Source organism: Taeniopygia guttata, chromosome 1 (assembly GCF_048771995.1).
Source record: "Taeniopygia guttata chromosome 1, bTaeGut7.mat, whole genome shotgun sequence".
In the NCBI taxonomy this organism is placed as follows: Eukaryota; Metazoa; Chordata; class Aves; order Passeriformes; family Estrildidae; genus Taeniopygia; species Taeniopygia guttata.
In genome coordinates this window covers 99,979,822-99,998,253 of record NC_133024.1, presented here as the reverse complement: position 1 = coordinate 99,998,253, position 18,432 = coordinate 99,979,822, and the positions used below count along the sequence as shown (strand labels likewise).

The 18,432-nt window shown below is 38.7% G+C and overlaps 1 protein-coding gene across 27 annotated transcripts in view; it reads left to right on the top strand.

Moving 5' to 3' along the window:
- Positions 1-18,432, top strand: part of SCML2 (Scm polycomb group protein like 2) — a 98,720-nt gene that overhangs the window by 43,620 nt on the left and 36,668 nt on the right. For 17 of the 27 annotated variants that reach the window (XM_072934318.1, XM_072934292.1, XM_072934263.1 and 14 more), the window contains 4 exons: positions 2,879-2,947; positions 9,576-9,646; positions 13,683-13,917; positions 17,819-17,907. In XM_072934318.1, the coding sequence (XP_072790419.1) occupies positions 2,879-2,947; positions 9,576-9,646; positions 13,683-13,917; positions 17,819-17,907 (464 nt within the window). Of the gene's footprint in view, positions 1-2,878; positions 2,948-9,575; positions 9,647-13,682; positions 13,918-17,818; positions 17,908-18,432 lie in introns of those variants that run through there. The other 10 variants (XM_072934299.1, XM_030281591.4, XM_072934310.1 and 7 more) reach the window with 4 other exon arrangements.

Here is an 18,432-nt window from a genome sequence, read left to right as displayed (position 1 = left end):
TCAAAAACAAGTGATAGTGACAGTGCTTTGTGTTTATGGTGTATGAAAATGCCTCCACCTCAAATGAAATAGTTGTTTAAAATGCTGTTGAGAAATCCACTTCTCATTAATCATCTCTTCTTTTCTTGTAGTTTTCTAATAGCTGATAAGAAAAATACGTTGCCAAGGGTGTTTTGTTTCAACTTTCATATTTGCTGTGATATTTTTGAAAGAGGCACTAAAGCTAGCTGGTACAGGGAATAAATAATTTGTGTAGCAATTGTCAGCAAGAACACATGTGGTGTCCAGGCTGCAGCTTTTCACATTCTTTCACCTGTTCCTGATGTCTCTCATCATGAAAAGCTGTCATCTTGTTTTTAATCTGGCACTGTTCGGTGGATACTCTTTCATGACTCTGTCCTTTCAAGCTTTGGGTGTTTGCAGGAAGCAGTTACTATATTTGTTCTCTTCTTTCAATGGAGTTCCACATAAAAGATTATTGATTTCCTTTTTGGACATAGTCATATTGGGAAGTTATTTGTTCTGCAAGCTGACAGCCTGATGTCTGCCTTAGTACCATGACTTTTTGTGGGAAATACTGACTAAGATTATAGAACATGGCAAAAGGTCCTGCTGTTGATTGCTAGCTCCGAGTAGAAAATTAGCTGGATTCAGCTCAGTCCCAAAGAGGTTGGATGAAATATATTTTGACCTGTAGGATGGAGAAGGTGAACATTAGCTTTGCATCTTTTTGGTGTTACTGAACTAGATTTAGCATTATCCCTTCTGAGATTCCTACAGGTAGTTGTCGGGTATCCACTTGTAGGGGTTAAAACCCAACTGCTGAGGAGGTACTGAGGTTAGAGCTCTGTAGGTGCTGTCCCAAATAATTTCAGCAGTTCCATCTGAAGTTGACCTTCATAAGCGTTTTTTTTTCAGGAACCTATATAATAGAACATTTTCCAAAGCAAACTTCTTCCAAAAGAAAGAGCATGTAAATCAAGAAAGAAGATTAAGTTAAGGAGTAAACATAACATTTTGTTTCCTTTTCGAGGGACTTGGAGTTCTGCCTGTGTCTGCTTTAGGAGAAAGGGGTGGTATTTTTGCAGTGTATTTTGAGCAGTTATGTAAGCTGTGCATTGATTTTGTAGGACTGTGAAGTCTGGATTATTCTTGGAAGGTCTCATGGTCCTGAGTACACTAACAGGCTTTAATGACCCTGACTCACCCGGGGCCTCCACCTGCCTTGCCCAGGACCCCATTGTCAGCCCCTGCCCCAGTGATGCTGCAGCAGGGCTAGTCCCCAGATCACCACAGCCCTGGCCCCATGTCCCATCCCAGCCCCAGTCTGTCTTCTGGGATGGCCACCACTGCTGGGGCTGCCCCCAGTGCCACGCCCCTGGTAGCTCCTGGACAGAGTGATGGCGTGGCTCTGGATAGTGAAGCCCTGCCTGGCCACACCCAAGGGTGCCCTGGCCATTGCTGTGCTCTGACCAAAGGAGCATCACACCCTACCAAGCACAGAGCCATGTGGATGGCCTTATCTTCTCCTCACTGAGTGGTAGGGGAGGATTTGGGGACTGGTGACAGAGGACTGTCATGACTCAGCTCTTGCATTATGTGGCAATTTCCTGCTCATGAAAGATGTGAGATGGAAGTGCTGAACACCACACATTGCTTGTCAGTAGGTTTCAAGAAATGCTTTACTTAAAGAAAAGAAACACTGTTAGGGCTTAGTCTTTGCTGCATAAATATAATGAGAACAACTAACAACTCATGATATTTCAAGAGTTTCTGTCGCCAAAATCTTCACATTCTAAGTCAGGAGTGCTTTTATTTCAAGAGCAAGCCAATCAGTTGCTGTAGACTTAAAAGTGAGTGAATACAGCTCCTAATAATTGGCTACTAATGCAATCTTGCAGTAAAAGTGAGCCTTCCCTTCACCTGTACCAGTTCAGGCTAAGTGGGATAACCCAAGGTGTGAGCTAGGCACAAGCCTAGCTAGAGGAACAGCCCCATTCCCAGTAGCAAGGCATTTGCAGACCATGGGAGTTATTCTCCTATGCAGATCTTGGTAAAAACAAAAAAGCTTTTTAGATCTGAAAGTGTACTTGCATTTTTGTTGTGAGGTTGATATCGTATTTGAATTGCACTCAAGTCCATGAGTGTTAAAAGCAGGTCACCAAGCAATGTCTTTTAAAAGGAACGAGTGGAGCTGTCTCTCTAAGTCTTCTCCATTACAGCTGCCCAGTTCTGCATCTCTCATACATGCTGAAATCCATCAAAAATTAAATATGGCAGACCCCTTTCTGAGTATGTGCCAAGATTAATGATAGAGAATGTAGATTCTTCTAAGTGATTCTTTTTATTGACTGATATGTGCTGAGATAGCTGCTTTGAGTATTTGAGAATTTTATATTTAGAATATTGAGTATTAAGGAATCTCAATATAGAGTGAAATATTTAACTCAGATATATGGCTTTAGGATGGGTTTGTTTTTTTCCTTGTTTCTCATTGACAGTGATCTGTGTATAACCAGATGTTTAAAGATATCCAGTGATCTTTAGGATCTCAAATTTTGTGTAGGTTGAAGTAAAACTGTTTAAAAATAGGACTGGATTGCTGTCTGTGGAACTGATATTCTGTATTCTGCAACCAGATTTACTCTAATAATTGATATAAAGTAGTCAAAAGCTCTGATTTTTCATGCTGTACTTTTCAATATATTTTGAAGGGAAAATACTGTTGTGATTAAATTTACATACCTTTTTGATTATGTACTGAAGTGAATCAAAGTCAACAAAATATTCTGTATTGTCTGAAAGCATTCTGTGTTATGCTGGACATAGTTATGATGTGAATATTATATTTATTATGTAATGGAATCTTGTCTTTTAGATTCAAAGAATATTAAAAAAGAGAAAGATGGAAAGAATCAGCAGGCAAACAACCCATCTTTAAAAAGTGGTAGGTATTGCAGCTGTCAGGTTCTTAGTTAAGGTATTCTAGAAGAAAATGTGTGTGTTTGGATTGTACTATTTTCTGACTTATTTTTCTTGTTGGAATTGCTTGGGTTATTATGGTGGATAGTTAAAAACATACCTTTGCTTTTGGCTAGCTGTTAGGAGAGTATGTTTTGGTATACAAAGTGATGATTGAAACTGCTTGAGTTGAACTTGCTAGTTTTACTAGCCAAGATAAGTACTCTTTGTACGTACAATCAAAGATACTGTGTAAACTTTATTATTTTTAAACTGTTACTGATTTGTCTGTTCTTCTCATCATGTATTTCTTAGTCTCATGCCTTTTCTGCTGCAGTTACCTCTATTTCCTTAATGTGTTTCCTGGTGCCAAAAGAAGGATTTTCAGTTTAATAGTCTTGAATTTTTAGGATTGCTAACTGGATTAAATTGCCTGGGATTCTAATTTTACTTTAAATAGTTGATGTGCAAGCAGAATTTGTGGGTTTTTTTTAAACTGAGGAAAAACTAGAAATTATCCAGATTCTTGGCTAACTTGGCCTCTACTAAGCACAGCAGGTGCCATAAGGCAGTGTATACATGAGATTGCTGTCAGGGTAGCTTCTATGGTGCTGCAGAGAGACAGCAGCAACATCCTTAGATATGCTTTGCATGTTCATGTTGTTTGTCTGAATTTGGGACAGTAAGAAATGTCATGGGTAGTATTGACTAGAGTACAAAATCTCTTCAGGAGTTCTTGAAAAAAATGAATCATTTAAACTCATTCTGCTCACTTTTCTGTGCCCTCTGACTCCTGATAGGTGGTCTGGTTCCTCTTGGGTACCATTGGAGACAAGTAGCATAGTCACTGATGAAACATGACAGGATACTGACACATTAGCTGGGTAACTGAGGTAATGACTTTGCATAAAGAATACCAGTCATAGTACAGCCTTCAGCTGTTACATTTTCCAGAGCTATTTTTTTTCATTTATTTGGGTTCTGGCCGTCACAAAATGGGTAAGGTTGGAAGCAACCACTGGAGGTCATTGTAGTCCAACCTGCTGCTCAAGCAGGACTCCCTAGAGCACGTTTCTCAGGACTGTGTCCAGAAAACTTACAAGTATCTCCAGAGGAGGAGAATCCATGACCTGTGCAGTCATCTTTATTTGTCCCTGTTACTTTGAGCTAGAAAAAGAAGCATATTTGTCTCTTTTTCCCTCTTCTGCAGTGTAAAAGGAGCTCCAGTCAAACTAGACTCAGCGTGTCTGTTTTAAATAATGTTGTTTGACGTGACATAGTGCTGTAAGACATTCCCCCACCAGCAAAGTGCTCTTCATATGTGGATAAGATAACCATATTTCATGAGTCACTGGAAAATGTCCCTGCCTCCTCCTGCAGTTGAGAGCAAGGTGTTGAAAAAGCTTTGTGGAGAAGCAGTGCTAAGCAGGCAAGCCTTATTCTGTGTTCATGTTCTTGACTTGATCTGTGCTATTAACCTAGTGTCTGGGAACTGAACTTCCTCATGAAATCTAGGCTCAGCTTTGTCAAACAGAGAGGAGTTTCTTACAAGATCTCTGCTTTTCTACAGATGAAATAATTTTTATTCCGTGTTGTTGCTTATTGGTGGCAAAGGAGCAGAAAGAGCCTCTTGATGCTAGATGAAGATGCCATACAATGCTTTGGGATAACAACTGAGAAGTCTCCAGAGTTTCCAGGGGAATGTATGATAAGAAAAGTCAAGGAGGAGATACAGAGGTGTGAGAAAAATAGGTTAAAAAAATAGACTAAAGTGAGTAGAGAAAGACACGAGGAGGAGAAAAATTCTAATTGAAGGATCACAACATATAGAAAGAAGTACAAGGTGTAAAGCAGAGCATGAAATACGTTACACTTAAACTGCTGTATTTGCGAGAGTGTGTGAAGAAAAATTATAAGGAAATCTCATCTTTGAAGAAGAAAGATTGTGGGATGAAGACTAGAAAAGAGGCCTCTCCGTGTCCAAAGTTTCAGATGGGTGCCAAGGGAATCTAGGGGCGGTCTGAGAAGACACAATGTGTTCTGTCTGCCCAAACAGCATTTAGGCTATGGTGATACTGTATTATATTAACCTGAATCAACCAGGACCTTAAATTGTACCAGTCTGCAAGTGACAATTCATAGTTTAAATCTTCAGTTAAAATTTTGTAAAACTTTTGACTTACACTAAATTGGAGAATTACATATGGTGAAAAAAGATGGGGAGAACTTCAGCAAACTGTGCATCCACTTATTCATGGCAGCAAATTTGATGCCTCCAGGGGTGCTGATGTCACACAGAGGCTTCTTGCTTCTTTTGGAGAACTTGTAGTGGTTGAGGAAGTTTCTCCATGGCTGAAAAAGGTCAAATAGTATGCACTGTCAAGAAGGACAAGACAGGAGGAGCACCCGGGGAATTACCGGTTGGCTTACCAAATCTTAAGTCTTCAGGAAGACTATAAAGAAAATATTTCTGGAAACCATTTCTAGGCAAATAAAGGACAACAATGAGGTTAGGAACAGTGGAGGTAGATTTGCCAAGTGTGAACTGTGCATGACTGATTACCTTTTGTGCTCAGTTACTCTGGAAACAAGGGAGAGCAATGGATGTTGTTCATGTCAACTTTAGCAAAGCTTTCCTGTACATTTTCTGTAGCGTCCTTTCAGGCAGACTGGTGAGATGGGGTTTGGATAGGTGGATGAGAAATTAACTGGACTTTCAGGCTGTGCAAGGTCCACCTGTCAGATGGTAGCTAGTGGCATTTCTTAGAGGTCAATATTAGGGCTGATGCTGTTTTATGCCTGACTGTCAGATGGGGACGACTGGCCAGAGCACACTGCCAGACCAGTTTGTGGGTAACATCTAGTGGGGAGGAGTAGCCAGTAGGCTGGGAGGCAGGACTGCCCTTCAGATGGACTTGCCAGTGCTGGGGAAATGGAATGGCAGGACCGTGCTGAGACTCGGTGGTGAACGGAGAGTCCTCGGCCGCGGGCATCCCGGAGCGCTGCGAGCATCCCGGAGCGCTGCGAGCATCCCGGCGCCCTGCGAGCATCCCGGCGCCCTGCGAGCATCCCGGCGCCCTGCGAGCATCCCGGCGCCCTGCGAGCATCCCGGGCGGGAATTTAGCACCAGAGCCCTGGAGCCCGGCAGGCACGGCTGAGCGTGGGCCAGCAGCGAGCTCTTGTGGCGAAAGAGCTCAACTGCAAAGGGATCCTGCAGGCAGCGGGCCGGGAGGAGGCGTTCGCTGCTTTGGGGAATTTGTATCTGGAGAGCTGTCTTCGGTTTTGAGCTGCACAGTACGGGCAAGGCGCTGCTCTACTGGAGTAGGCTGGCTTGAAGTCCTGCAAAAAATTGAAGGAGCCAGAACGCAAAAACCCAGTACTGAAACCAGAAGAAATGGTTTTTTTCAGCTAAAAGAAAAGCTTATGGGAGATGGTCATGCTGTGTTCCACTACCTGTCAGGTGGATGGAAAGGGGACAGAGCTAGGCTCCTCTCAGAGCCACTGTGGAAGGAGAAGTGACAAATACTGGCTGGAGCATAAGAAATTCCTCCTTGATGAGGAAATCTTCACATTGAGTCTGATAGAACCCTGGAGGAGCAGGAGGCTGAACTAGACACCTCCTGAGGTCCCTTCTAGCTTGAGTTACTTTGGGATTGGCAGGTTTGACAAGAAGTGATAGGGCATTGATACAGCATTGCAGAGAGCATCAAGGGCCATTGACCAATGAGTCAGTGCTAGCAGTGCAAGCAACTGTGACATGAACTCAGTCCCTCCATTTTTAAATTAGTCAGGCTTTTTGCCATTGCTGCTTGTTTGAATCACTGTTTAAGAGCCTCACTTCTATGCAGGTTTTAAACTAATATTTTTTTTCATTTACAAAAGGTTCTAGTTACCTTCTGGTTTGTGTTTTGTTTTGTTCCATTTCCAGTATATGCTGGTTTGTTCTTCAGCATAAAATTTTCTTTTTCGCTCTAGTTTTCACTTTCCTGGTGGGTTATAAAGTTGTGGTTGTTGCATAACAGTCTTTTCTTAAGCTATTTTATTCAGCCTGCAGATTTGAGTGTTAAGAGAAATGCACATTAAATTATTTAGTATGAGCTAATTTTCTTGAGGATTTCTAGTTGTCAGAAGCTTCATGTTTTCAGGGTCTTTAGAATTAGAAATAAGTATATTATTTCTTTACATGTGTGCACTGAGAATGCAGAGAAGCTTTTGTGTAGATATTTTTTCAATGTGCTTATCTTTCTAGAGTTGCATCTTACATGTTGCAAACATACATGCGTCTTCTATTTCTATAACTTCAGTAATTAAATGATAATTAGCACCATCTCTGAGAGCTTGACTCTAATTTAATAAAGTGTATCTTCACAGGTGGGGAGCTTCTGATTTTAACTCCAGGACATTGCTGCTTCATGCAAGAGCTTTTGATAGCCAGGATTTAAAGCAAAGAGCTAGGCAATGTTCTTTTCCTCTTGGCTTTATCTGTGGCTGGCTCCTTACCTTCTGTGTCTTTCTAGTAAATGTTCTGTTACCTTCTGTGTCTTTCTAGTAAATGTCCCCTTGAAAAAACAAAACTGTTTCATTCCCTCTGTATTTTTGGTCACCCCACAAAATTTACCATCCTGTTACTAAAATTCAGATAATTTGGGAAATGTTACTATATATATTTTTGGAGGCGGTGAATGACGGTTTGTCCTGGTAAATGTGACATCACTGAAGTATTTGTATTTGTACAGTCCTTAACACAATTAGGCTATGCATGACTGCAGCTTTTACATCATGTTAGATCTGAGACAGCTGGGGACACAACTAGTCTAATCTAATCTTTTGACTAGATTTAATTATGTAGAATTAGGTACCTTACTAAGGTAAACTCTGATTTAAAAACTTTTTTATTTAAATCAGAAGACAACTTGAAGTGGCAGCTTTATTATTAGAGTCCAAGACAAATTTTTATGAGAGGAAACCTTGCTATCACTTCATAATACTAAATTTTTGCCCTCCTTGGCTTGTTAATGAAAAGAGAAACAAATTTGGAGGCTACTTTCTGAGGAAAGCTCTGAAGAGCTATTTCGGCCTTCCTGAAATACAAATATATATGCTTAAGTTAATGTATCCTGCCTTTTGTAAGTAATACAAAATCAGTGTTACTATATAAATGTGTAAAAAATTTTCATTCCCAAATAGGTGGAATTCCAAAATGTTGTATAAAAGTGTCTTTGTTACCAGCCTGCATATATTCCAGGCCACCAAATTAACATCTTTTGACATTTTACTGACTTGTTACTGACTTCTCCCATTGCTAACAAGCACATGGCTTCTGCCAGCAGCAAGGACAAATGACTCGTACATTTTTGAGTCTGTTTCACCAAAACCCAGGACCTCAGCAGGCCAAGAGGATGGCTCCCTTATGCTTGAGGCACTTGATATTGTCAGCTGAATGCTGTCCTATTGCAGGAATACTCTGGGTTTGAGCCACCACACATCCTTCAGAGAAGCTGTGTGCAAGTGCTGGAAAATGCTGCCATTTTCTGATTGTTTCTTTGCTTCTCCTCTCTCCTGAGAGCTGCAGATACGTGCTTAAGTGTCTGTGCCCAGTGGCGTTTTTGGAACACACACCTGAAGCAAGCTCTCCATCATTCCCAAGGATTTTACATTAGGCTTTGTGAGTGTCTGTTGCTGAGCCGCTGGGTGGCATCACTGCATCATTTTGGGTTCATCAGTGCTTCATTTTTCAGGAACATCAGAAAGATGCCGGCTGCCCAAACAAGAAAAATAAGCAAAAGAGCTCACTCAGATAATTTAGTAACATAAGTATTAGCTATAGACATTGTAGCTTTTCTCTTACACTTTATATTAAAATAATTAATATGCTTGCTTGTATCTTTGATGTTGGTTCTTCATATTTTTGCATTCGTGCAAAACTGGTAACACTAATTAAATCAAATTCAGAATCTACTTGCCCATACGCATAAACAATGACATTATTAACACTGGAAAAAATACCATAATTTTGTTACTTAATATTGCCATAATGTTTACCAATCTATGCCATATTACATGATATTCTGCAAAAAGAAACCTTTATGTGATTTCAGATTAAAAGAGACAAAGATGCAGCTGGAAGGTTGTGCTTTCTAGTGGATAGTGTTCATAACATATATTTCAACAGTATCCATGTGTCTCTGTTTTTCAGTGTATATCATCTCAGTACTCATATGAGGTCATCATATCAACCTTACTGTTAGGGAAACGAAGATATAGGAAAGCTAATGTGGTTTATATAAGGATGCTTGGGAGATCCTTATGCAGAATATTGAATCTAGATATTCTGACTTGGATCATTTTACATGTAGAAAAAAAATTGAAGGAAGGTTTATATTAATTTTGCCTATTGTGTGTTCACCCCTGTAAACTAGCATTACTTGTGTAGCTCCTTCAAGGTCTGTATTTATTTCAAAGGTGGAATTTCCATTTGAGAATGATTCTGCTCTTGAGAAAATATATCCTACAAGATAGTTGGGTTTTCTGTCCCTTTCTTTCCTCAGATCTTCATTTAATTTAAAGTTCTATTTTTATGTTTGTATATGTATTTTTTATCTTGTGTCTTCCAGAACAGTTTAATTGGGATGATTATCTGAAAGAGACTGAATCAGTAGCTGCCCCTCTGCATTGTTTCAGACAGGTATGCCAGATACTATTTTGCAAGTGTGTGTGTATTGTATGCCTTTTACAGGGTGAGCCTAGAAAAACTTTCTCATTTAGACTGCTTACAGACTTCCCATTTGACTTCTTTTCATCTGTAGTTATCAGTAGCTTACAGTTTTGGCAGTTACTAGCTACGGAAGTTTTTTCATTCCTGGTTTCTGCCTCGAGCCAAATTTTGAGGGTTTCATTATAATTGTGTCTTTGAACTCTGTTTTCCTTTAAAAAAAAAAACTACTTAATGAAAACAGATAGCTTTGTCAGTGTTCAAAAAGGTTTGCTACTTTTTTTCAATAATCTTAACGCTACCATGGTTTTAGTGAGCATTTAAAATTTGGCTGATTGTCAGAGGAGTCTTTGCTCCATATTTGAAACATTTCTTTCAATTCTGTCTAGCTATAAGATGTGTGTGTAGTAGAGTTGAGTCACCACTTTTTTCCTGGATCTCTAATATGTTTAATTTTGTCTCTTTCTTAACAGAGTGTTTTCTACTTAGGGGTAATAGATATTAAAATTAAAAAAAAAAAAAAATCAAGTGGAATATATGGGAATACAAAGGAAGTACTGGATTTATGATGTTTAATGTACTATTTTATGTTACCCTGTAGCCTACAAATTTGATCCCCCCTTACTTGATGACTTAGTATGTATTTGCAGATGCAGTTTAAGTCTACCATCTTGTGTAACCTAATGACCTCCAGTTGTTCAGCCCTCTGGAGACTGAGTCGATCTCTTTAGGCATCTTTCTCTCTGTTTTCCCAAGCTGAGGTGTATCTTGTCTGTGTAAAATTAAATAAGATTCATTTTGGTCTGTGTGCCCTCACTGTGTTAGTAAGATAGTTGCTAAAGAATTGGATTGTTCAGGTTCATAGAAGTGTAATAGGTGTGACAAGCAGTGCATGTCTAGTTTAGTGGCTTGGGCATGTTCTGAAATTGTTTTCTAGGGTCTGTTGGGGGTCTGATTGTACTGTAAATGATACTGGCCTCCAGTGGGGGCCCAAATAAAAAGCAGCACAAATTGAATAGTCTGAGAAGGAGAGGAACCATCACTCAGTGAGTCTGAAGCAGTTGCAGGAATGGAGAGTTAGGAGAGAGAAACACGGGTGGTAGCATTTCTTCATGCTAGATCTTGAATCTCAGCTTGCTCTTTGTAGATGAGGGGCGAAGAGCCCCTCACATGCTGCTTTCAGTGGGAGGTGGCTAAAAACACTGATGTTCATGGCTCTGAGGGGAGCTGCAGAAATTAATTTCACAGAATGTGTTTTTCACAAGGCAGACACCTCAAACTCCTCCTGGGTAGAGGCAGAGGGTTGTAAGTTGTCCCTGGATCTTTCTGAGGTTAATGCCATACTCACAGACCATAAACCACCATGACCAGAGTTTATGCTCCCAAGGAATGTAACTACTGCAGAAAGCTGCTCAAAAGCCTTTCCATGTGTCTTTCTTGCATTTTCCTCTCGCCTAGTAATGGTCAAAAAGTCTGAACTGAGCAACCAAATAATGCCTTGAATAGAGGTGCTGAGGTGACGTGCATTGACAGGGATAAATCCATGTGACCTGGATTGCTTAAGGAGTGTGTGAATTGGAAAGAAGAGCTTTAATTTATGTGCACAGCAAATTTCAAAACAATTTGCATATGCAGATTTTCATTTTTTAAGAGTTGACCTTTAAGTAGAAAGTGATACACAATGGTGATAAGTGCAGAGCTAGATCCTCTCACTACATAATGTTTGCAGATTTTTGAACCTAAAGTGCTTGTGCTTTGTTTAGTACTAATTTGACTTTTATTGGGTTACACATGAATTGTACATGTCATTATTACTTTATGTAATGTGAAGAAATACATTGCTGTGACCAGCCAGAAAATAAAGAGCAGCAAGAAAATTAATTTGACAGTTACTTCCAGAATTTGTGACCTGTGGGGATTTAAAAAATTTAAATTTTGTAGTAATTAAAAATTACCTGGATAACAATAAATTAAAGCCTCTACCATAAATTAAGACACAGACAGATAATGGAAATTGATTAAAGTATTTATCTTAATTTAGAAGGTGTTTTATCTGTTGCTTTAAGTTGTTTTTAATAGCTACTTAAAATTTTAATGCACTTCTTATTCCTTTTTCTTGCCCTGAAACTTTTTCCCAGGCAGTTGAAAATTTTAAACGTAACAGCTCAGTCCCTTGTGGTTAGAGCAGAACTTAAAGCAAAGCTGTTACTGAGCAAGGTTTTGTTATTTTATTTAAAGAAAAACTAGTATGGAGGACTTACCTTTTTGGAAGAATGCCTTGAATTCACCTTCTCCACAAACAAAGAAACAAACTCCCTGATTTCTCAATTTCTGTTGCTTTTCCATGTTGTACAAAATAACAGCTTGACAAGCAATATCTTGAAATTGAATTGCCCTTTAAATTTAATATGCTTGGGCTCCCCTTTCAGCCAGCCTGCTGTCTTGAGTTCAGCACTGGCAGATGCTCACTGAATTTTGCTTGCCTCTTTGGCTTTTGGGCTCAGGCTCCTCCAGGGTTCCTGGTAACCCTGATTCAGGGTGTGTTGTAAATAGTGCACCTGCACAATATAGCAAATAGAGAAAGATGTATTTTAGACATTTAAATGTGGTGGAGAAAAAATATCTCAAACACTTGTCACAGGAGCAGATTTCTCCTGTCTTTTCCTATGTTTGCAGACAGGTAAGTGCACTTTGTCTGCCTGCTGTGGGATCCCCACCTGACCTGGTCAGGTGAGGCACAAGGGGACATCGGAGTCCTGTGAGTGCCCGTGGTTTTGGGTATTCTAACGTGCCTCCTGTATTAGAAATTAGACTGTGTTAGTCTGCATGGGGTAGCTGCTGGGTTTAAATGTCATGGGGAATGCTGCTTACAGTTCTGGGTGCCTGTATTCAAAAACAACTTTGTACTGAAGAGTTGCAGAGAAGAGTTTCCAGGGTGATAGGAGAATAGTCATCATCTCCTAAGAGAAATTTCAGTGCTTGACTTATTTTCATTCTTGAAAAGGTACTGAGAAAAAGTCAGTTGTAGCTTTCAGTTTTATTTGCTAAAGTGCAAAATTATATTAAATTATAGTGTTGGCCAAAAATTCCATCAATAAAATTTAGCCTGGAAATGAGGAGACTAATAAAGAGAAAAGTGAGAGTCATTCCATCCCAGCTAGTGTTACTACAGAGTTTTAAAAATCATTACATGTCATTTGCTTGCAATATGACAGAAGGCAAGTAATCAGACTGCAATCCAGTCAATCTCTGCCTGTAGTGTGTTGATACATGAGTAAAAAATGCCCTCTTTTGTTCATCTTTAGCATGTGACAAAAAGTTCTGCCTAACAACCAAATTGCAATTGTCACATTTCTTTTCCCTGTACTAATTAAATTGGCATTACATTGTATGTATGTGATTATATTCAGTTCTCTATAAATAAGCATAATCTACAGTTTTTGTATTAGCACAGAAGTTTTATAGGACTTTAGGACTGTTTTCTGTCTTAAAAATGCTAACACTAACTCCTTTTTCTGTCTTCTTTCTTTGTAATGTAAGCTTTTTTTTTGATGCAGAAGGGTCCAAATTTTGTTTAGCTTTCCAAAATATTATTATAATGAGGATAATTATTTCTTTTGAATTGGAAGTTAATAAACCTTGTGGTTGGGAATTTTTTTTTTGGATGTGTGTGTTGGTTTGTGTTTTAGCTTTTTGGGTTTTTTTGAGTGGAATGTCATGTTTCCTAATGTCCTATTCCATTCACTTCACTCTTGTGTTCACATCTTCATAATGATTCCCTTGTTACCCTACCTAGCATCTTTACCTCTTTAGAAATCAATCATGCTTATGCAGTTGGTAGGTTATCCAGTTGCCTTTTCTGACTTGGCTGCTAGACACTCAAAAGTTTAAAAGCTTCTTCATATTTATCATTTTTATGCTAAGTTTGGAGGAAAGCTGTCTATTGAACTGGCTGGTGAATTTAGCAGTATTAACACAATAAGAAAAAGCCTTTTACGTTTTATTGTAGTCTAGAATTCCGCCTAAGAATGATTTCAAAGTTGGTATGAAACTGGAAGCGCACGATCCTCGCAACGTTACCTCAGTTTGTATCGCTACCATCATCGGAATCACTGGTGCCAGGCTAAGGTTGCGGCTCGATGGAAGTGACAACAAAAATGATTTCTGGAGGCTTGTGGATTCCTCAGACATACAGCCCATTGGGACCTGTGAAAAGAAAGGGGGCATGCTCCAGCCTCCACTTGGTAAGTAACAAAGCTGTTGACCAAATGTGTGTGGAGCATTGTTTTCAGAAAGTCAAATTTAGCTTTCTGTCTTGGCAAATTCAGTGGTATGAACATCTCATCAAACCATTATTTAATTGAAAAAGAGGTAAGTAAACTAATTCTGATTAAGTGAATTGTGGCTTTTTCTTATCTTTTCATTCTTCTGACAAAACAATGAGCAGGTTTTTTGTTGTTGGTGTTTCTTAATAGGCCCTTAATATTAAATGTGCCTATTCTGTAACTGTTCCCTCACACACAGCCTGCCTTGTGTGTGTGTATACAGTGTTTTGTTGCATGATGCCATACGTGCTCTGGTTGGGAGCCCTTGGAAAGAACTGGAGAAAGCCAAATTGCCCCTTAACTCTTCATCAGTGCATCCAAGCAGCTCACAAGAGGGCACTGGCTGCTGCAGGCTTAGGAAGCTTTGGCAGGGCTGCTGAAAGGGCAGTCAGGATGTTTCCTTGGGCACCGAGCAAATTGTGTTCTAGGACAGGCAGCATAAGGTGGGTTAGTGCAGAACTGTAGCATTCTGCTCTGAATTTTTACTCTCAGGTAGTAAAAGCAACACTCCAGAGCTCTAGCAAACTGCAGGCTCAGACTGCATGATATTCTCATTCCCTCAAACCAACATATGTTCAGGAATGTCAGATTAGTTTGTCATGGCTAGTTTGTGAGCACAACAAATGCTTGTGAACAAGGTATAGCTTTCTTATGCTTAGAAATATCATGCAGAAATTCCTTTGTCTTCCATGAGCAGTATGAGTGACAACATTGTGTCTCCTCCAACTGAGAAATAGTTCTTGGGTTTAGACTTACTGAGGAAGTTTATTAAATAGGGAATTCTACAAAGCAATTCCTTATTACCTGGTGAATGGTCAGAGGTAACTTTGACTAAAGTGCTAGAGGTAGTAAAATGTGACATTGCCTTTCTTTGCTGTGATTAACTTGTATATTTAGATCTGCATTCTTATACCATATTTGTCAATAGCTTAAACTTCTATGTATGGAAATATTTAAAGATTTCACAATGATATGCAAATAATTTTGCTTTTAAAAAAGATGAAGAATAATGACCAAAATTTACCCAAACACACTCTGCCCTTTTCTTCTGTAATTTTTAGAAGATGCAAAAAATATTAAAGTAATAAACTGTAAAATAATTTTAAAATTACCTGTATACAGAAATTGGTTGCTGCTGCTTTTCCATCTTATGCTTATGAACCTGCTTCTGGTTTGGTGCCATCAGTAATTCTTAGGGAATTCTTATTGGAGGTTTAGTGAGGATAGGTATGCTTTCTCTCAGTAGCCTCTCAAACTGCTTGTCATTCTGCTTTGGAAGCAATTTCCAGTTTTTCTGTTTAAAAGATGAACTGAAAAGTATAATTTCACTACAGTATGAATCTTGATTTGCTTGTAAAAAGACTGACACAGGAAAGGTTGACTTAACCTTTAAGACACTTCGCATAGATTATAAGGGTGGATTTTTATGCTATTGTGGTTCTTCAGAAGCACAAGAGAATTAATGCCATCAGGGTGCCAGTCTAGAAAAATACTGCTTATGATAGATAGAGTTTGATCCAGAAGGGCTTTTTTCCCCTTCCTTCAATGGCTATATAGAGATTTGGATTGAAAACACTGGAAATTCCTGACATCAGGGAAAAAGTTGGGGTGTTTTTCTTTTTTTCCAAGAAGTTTCTCAGTTTAACCTCTCTGAAGTCTTGATATAACCTTCTAGAATGAATGAAGTGAAAAAATGGAAGAGCATGGCAGTTCCTTCAGCTGCACACATGAACACAGCAGTTTTTAAAATGTGTTTTTAAGTCAGAATGATGAGTAAAACGATGCTGGTTGTGTATGATGGGGTCAATTAGTCAAGAGGAGAAACCTTCCATGACCATCACTAGAAAGGTTGACGCCTTCTCCTCAGATACTGTTTCTTACTCTTTAAGTGGTCAGGCTGCCTGCAGTGCGGAGCCTAACAAGCAGCTGGTCCCCTGCACTCAGGCATTCAGGTAAGTTTACCTGCCCTCTGAACAATTGCTGATTATTCAGAAAAGAATGCGAGTGCCAGTATTTTGGCCCTCCTGCCCTAGATTTTTCTAGAGATATGCTGAGTTCCAACAATCAAACATTCTGGCATACCTAGATAAATTTTTGAAAAAGCCTTTTTGGCAGTTTTACAGCATCCTGTTCCTGGGTAAAGCTGGGAGCTAATTGGGTGTATAATTACCTCCTGTTAGACATTTAACCAACGGCTTTTTTTTTCCTTAGTAGTAGGGAACCTTCTGGATACTAATGTTCCACTTCTATCACAATAACTAACTAAAATAGTCCCTCCTACCTGATTTTTACATGGCTTTAATTATGCAAGTTACATAAGGGTTTTGAGAAAGTGATTATTGCAGCAAAGTGTTCCTGTTCCAGCCTCTTTTCCATAGCTTTTTGTTGTTGAGAACTTAATGTTCTGAGCAAATTACATTGCACTAAGCATTTTCTCTGATTTTACCAGGACAACTTAAAGACCAAATGAAGTTAATTGAAACTGTTGTCTAGTTGTCATTCCTGTGTCTTGCTTGTATATCTTTTCTGAGCTACCTGGTTGGGAATATTGTGTTTCAGTAACCACACGTGTTCAGGTTTTATAAAGACTGGTATGAAACCAGACCTGACAATCAGCTCAGTGGTCCCTGAATTATGACACCGTTTATCATAGAGGAGGTCTGCATTAATTTAGGTGTTACATGGGTAGTTGTGGCTTTAAAACTGTTTATTCTACTGCAGATAGCTTAAAGGTATGAGCTCAAGAACCATTATAGCATATAATCAAATTTTAAATGTGTGAGTTATTTAACTGATCAGGAATTGCAGATATGTTCCACCTTTCTAGTTACAGATTTTTAAGACAATTGTTAAAGATCAGTTATGAGGGAACTCATGAGCTCTTGGCAGATTATGGTACTATTTGCTTTGTGGAAAAAATTCCTATTTGCTGTATTATGCCTGTTTCTCTGCATAACTGTTCCAGACACCTAACTGCTAAAGAAGCAGAAAAAAATGTGCAGTATGTCTGTTATCTTACTTATTACTTTAAAACATTCATTTGGAAAGCAAAGGAAGCAAAAGGATTTTTTGTTTGTTTTATCTTTTAACTGGAAAGTGGTTGATTGTGAAGGAAGATTATATGGAATAAGGTTTTCAGCCAAACCTTTGTTCTGTTTGAATAAGGTAGTTCATCCAGAGAAATTTGATTGTTGTTTATGGTTTTTATTCATTTGTTAATGAAAAATGATAAAATATAAAGGCCATCTGGTTTATGTTTTTCAATATGATACATGATTTATTGCAATTACTTTTTTTTGTTCACTCTTAGGCATACTTTGTTTTTATGGCTATTTATGTATTTATTTTAATGAGAGAAGGAAGAAAAACCAATTGCACTGGTTTTTTTTCTGTGGTTTGGTGAAAGAATAACAAGATTCTCAAAAATAAAAAAGTATCTTCTCAATAAATGAGCTAGAACTTGAAGTGAAAGCTAGGTGCTTGTGCCAGTGAAGTTCCACTGGACTAGAGACTCTGGAACAACCTAATGGTCTCCTGTACTAGGAATTGCATGTCATTAAATCCTAGAAATTAATCTGTAATGCCTGATGTTATGATGAGTGATTTTGCAGGCAAGTCACTCAGAATGGAAACGAATCTCACGGCTTTCTGCAGCTACAGCGAGCATGTTCATTTCTTCTTAGCTGCTTCTATTTTGGCCAAGTCTGAAACAGAGGGAATGAGGCATTAGTGAAACAGACTTTATATAAAACCTTTTTCTCCTATTGTATTTTAAAAACTGAATGTAGGGCTGTTTGCTTAGTTTTTTGTTTGTCCTCAGGGTTCCAGATGAATGCATCCTCTTGGCCAATGTTTCTTTTAAGAACTCTCAATGGAGCTGAAATAGCACCTGCAGCATTCTTTAAGAAGGTAAGAAGAAAGGCTTTTCTAGTGAACAGCTTCCAATCAATTGGTCCATGGTTACATTTTTTAATGAGGATGCTAAGATATTACCCTGTTGTCTGCAGCAAAGACAGGGAAGGCAAGACTATTATTTGAAATTACTTTGAACTGGATTGACATGCTATGGAACTAGACAGAAAGGAATCTGCTTCTAGTCCATAGAGAGGGCTGTTTCTTTTGTTGAGCTGAGACTTCAAAGTATGATGTATTATTTAGAAAAAATGTGTTTGCTCATTTTTTGTCTCTGGATTTTAGATAAAATGCATATCACAATTCTTAACAGCACTATGGTCATGTGAATGTGCACAGGAGTAAAAAAAATTAATAGGGAATGAGACCCATTGTAATATAATAGTGCTTAGAAAAGTTTTGTTAAACATTTTCATTGGACACAGACTCATCATTTAAGATGTAGTGAGAAAGTAGTTGAAAATAGCAGAAAAAGCCATTCAGTTTTTTAAACGTGACTCTTGAGGAAATTACTGTGAAATA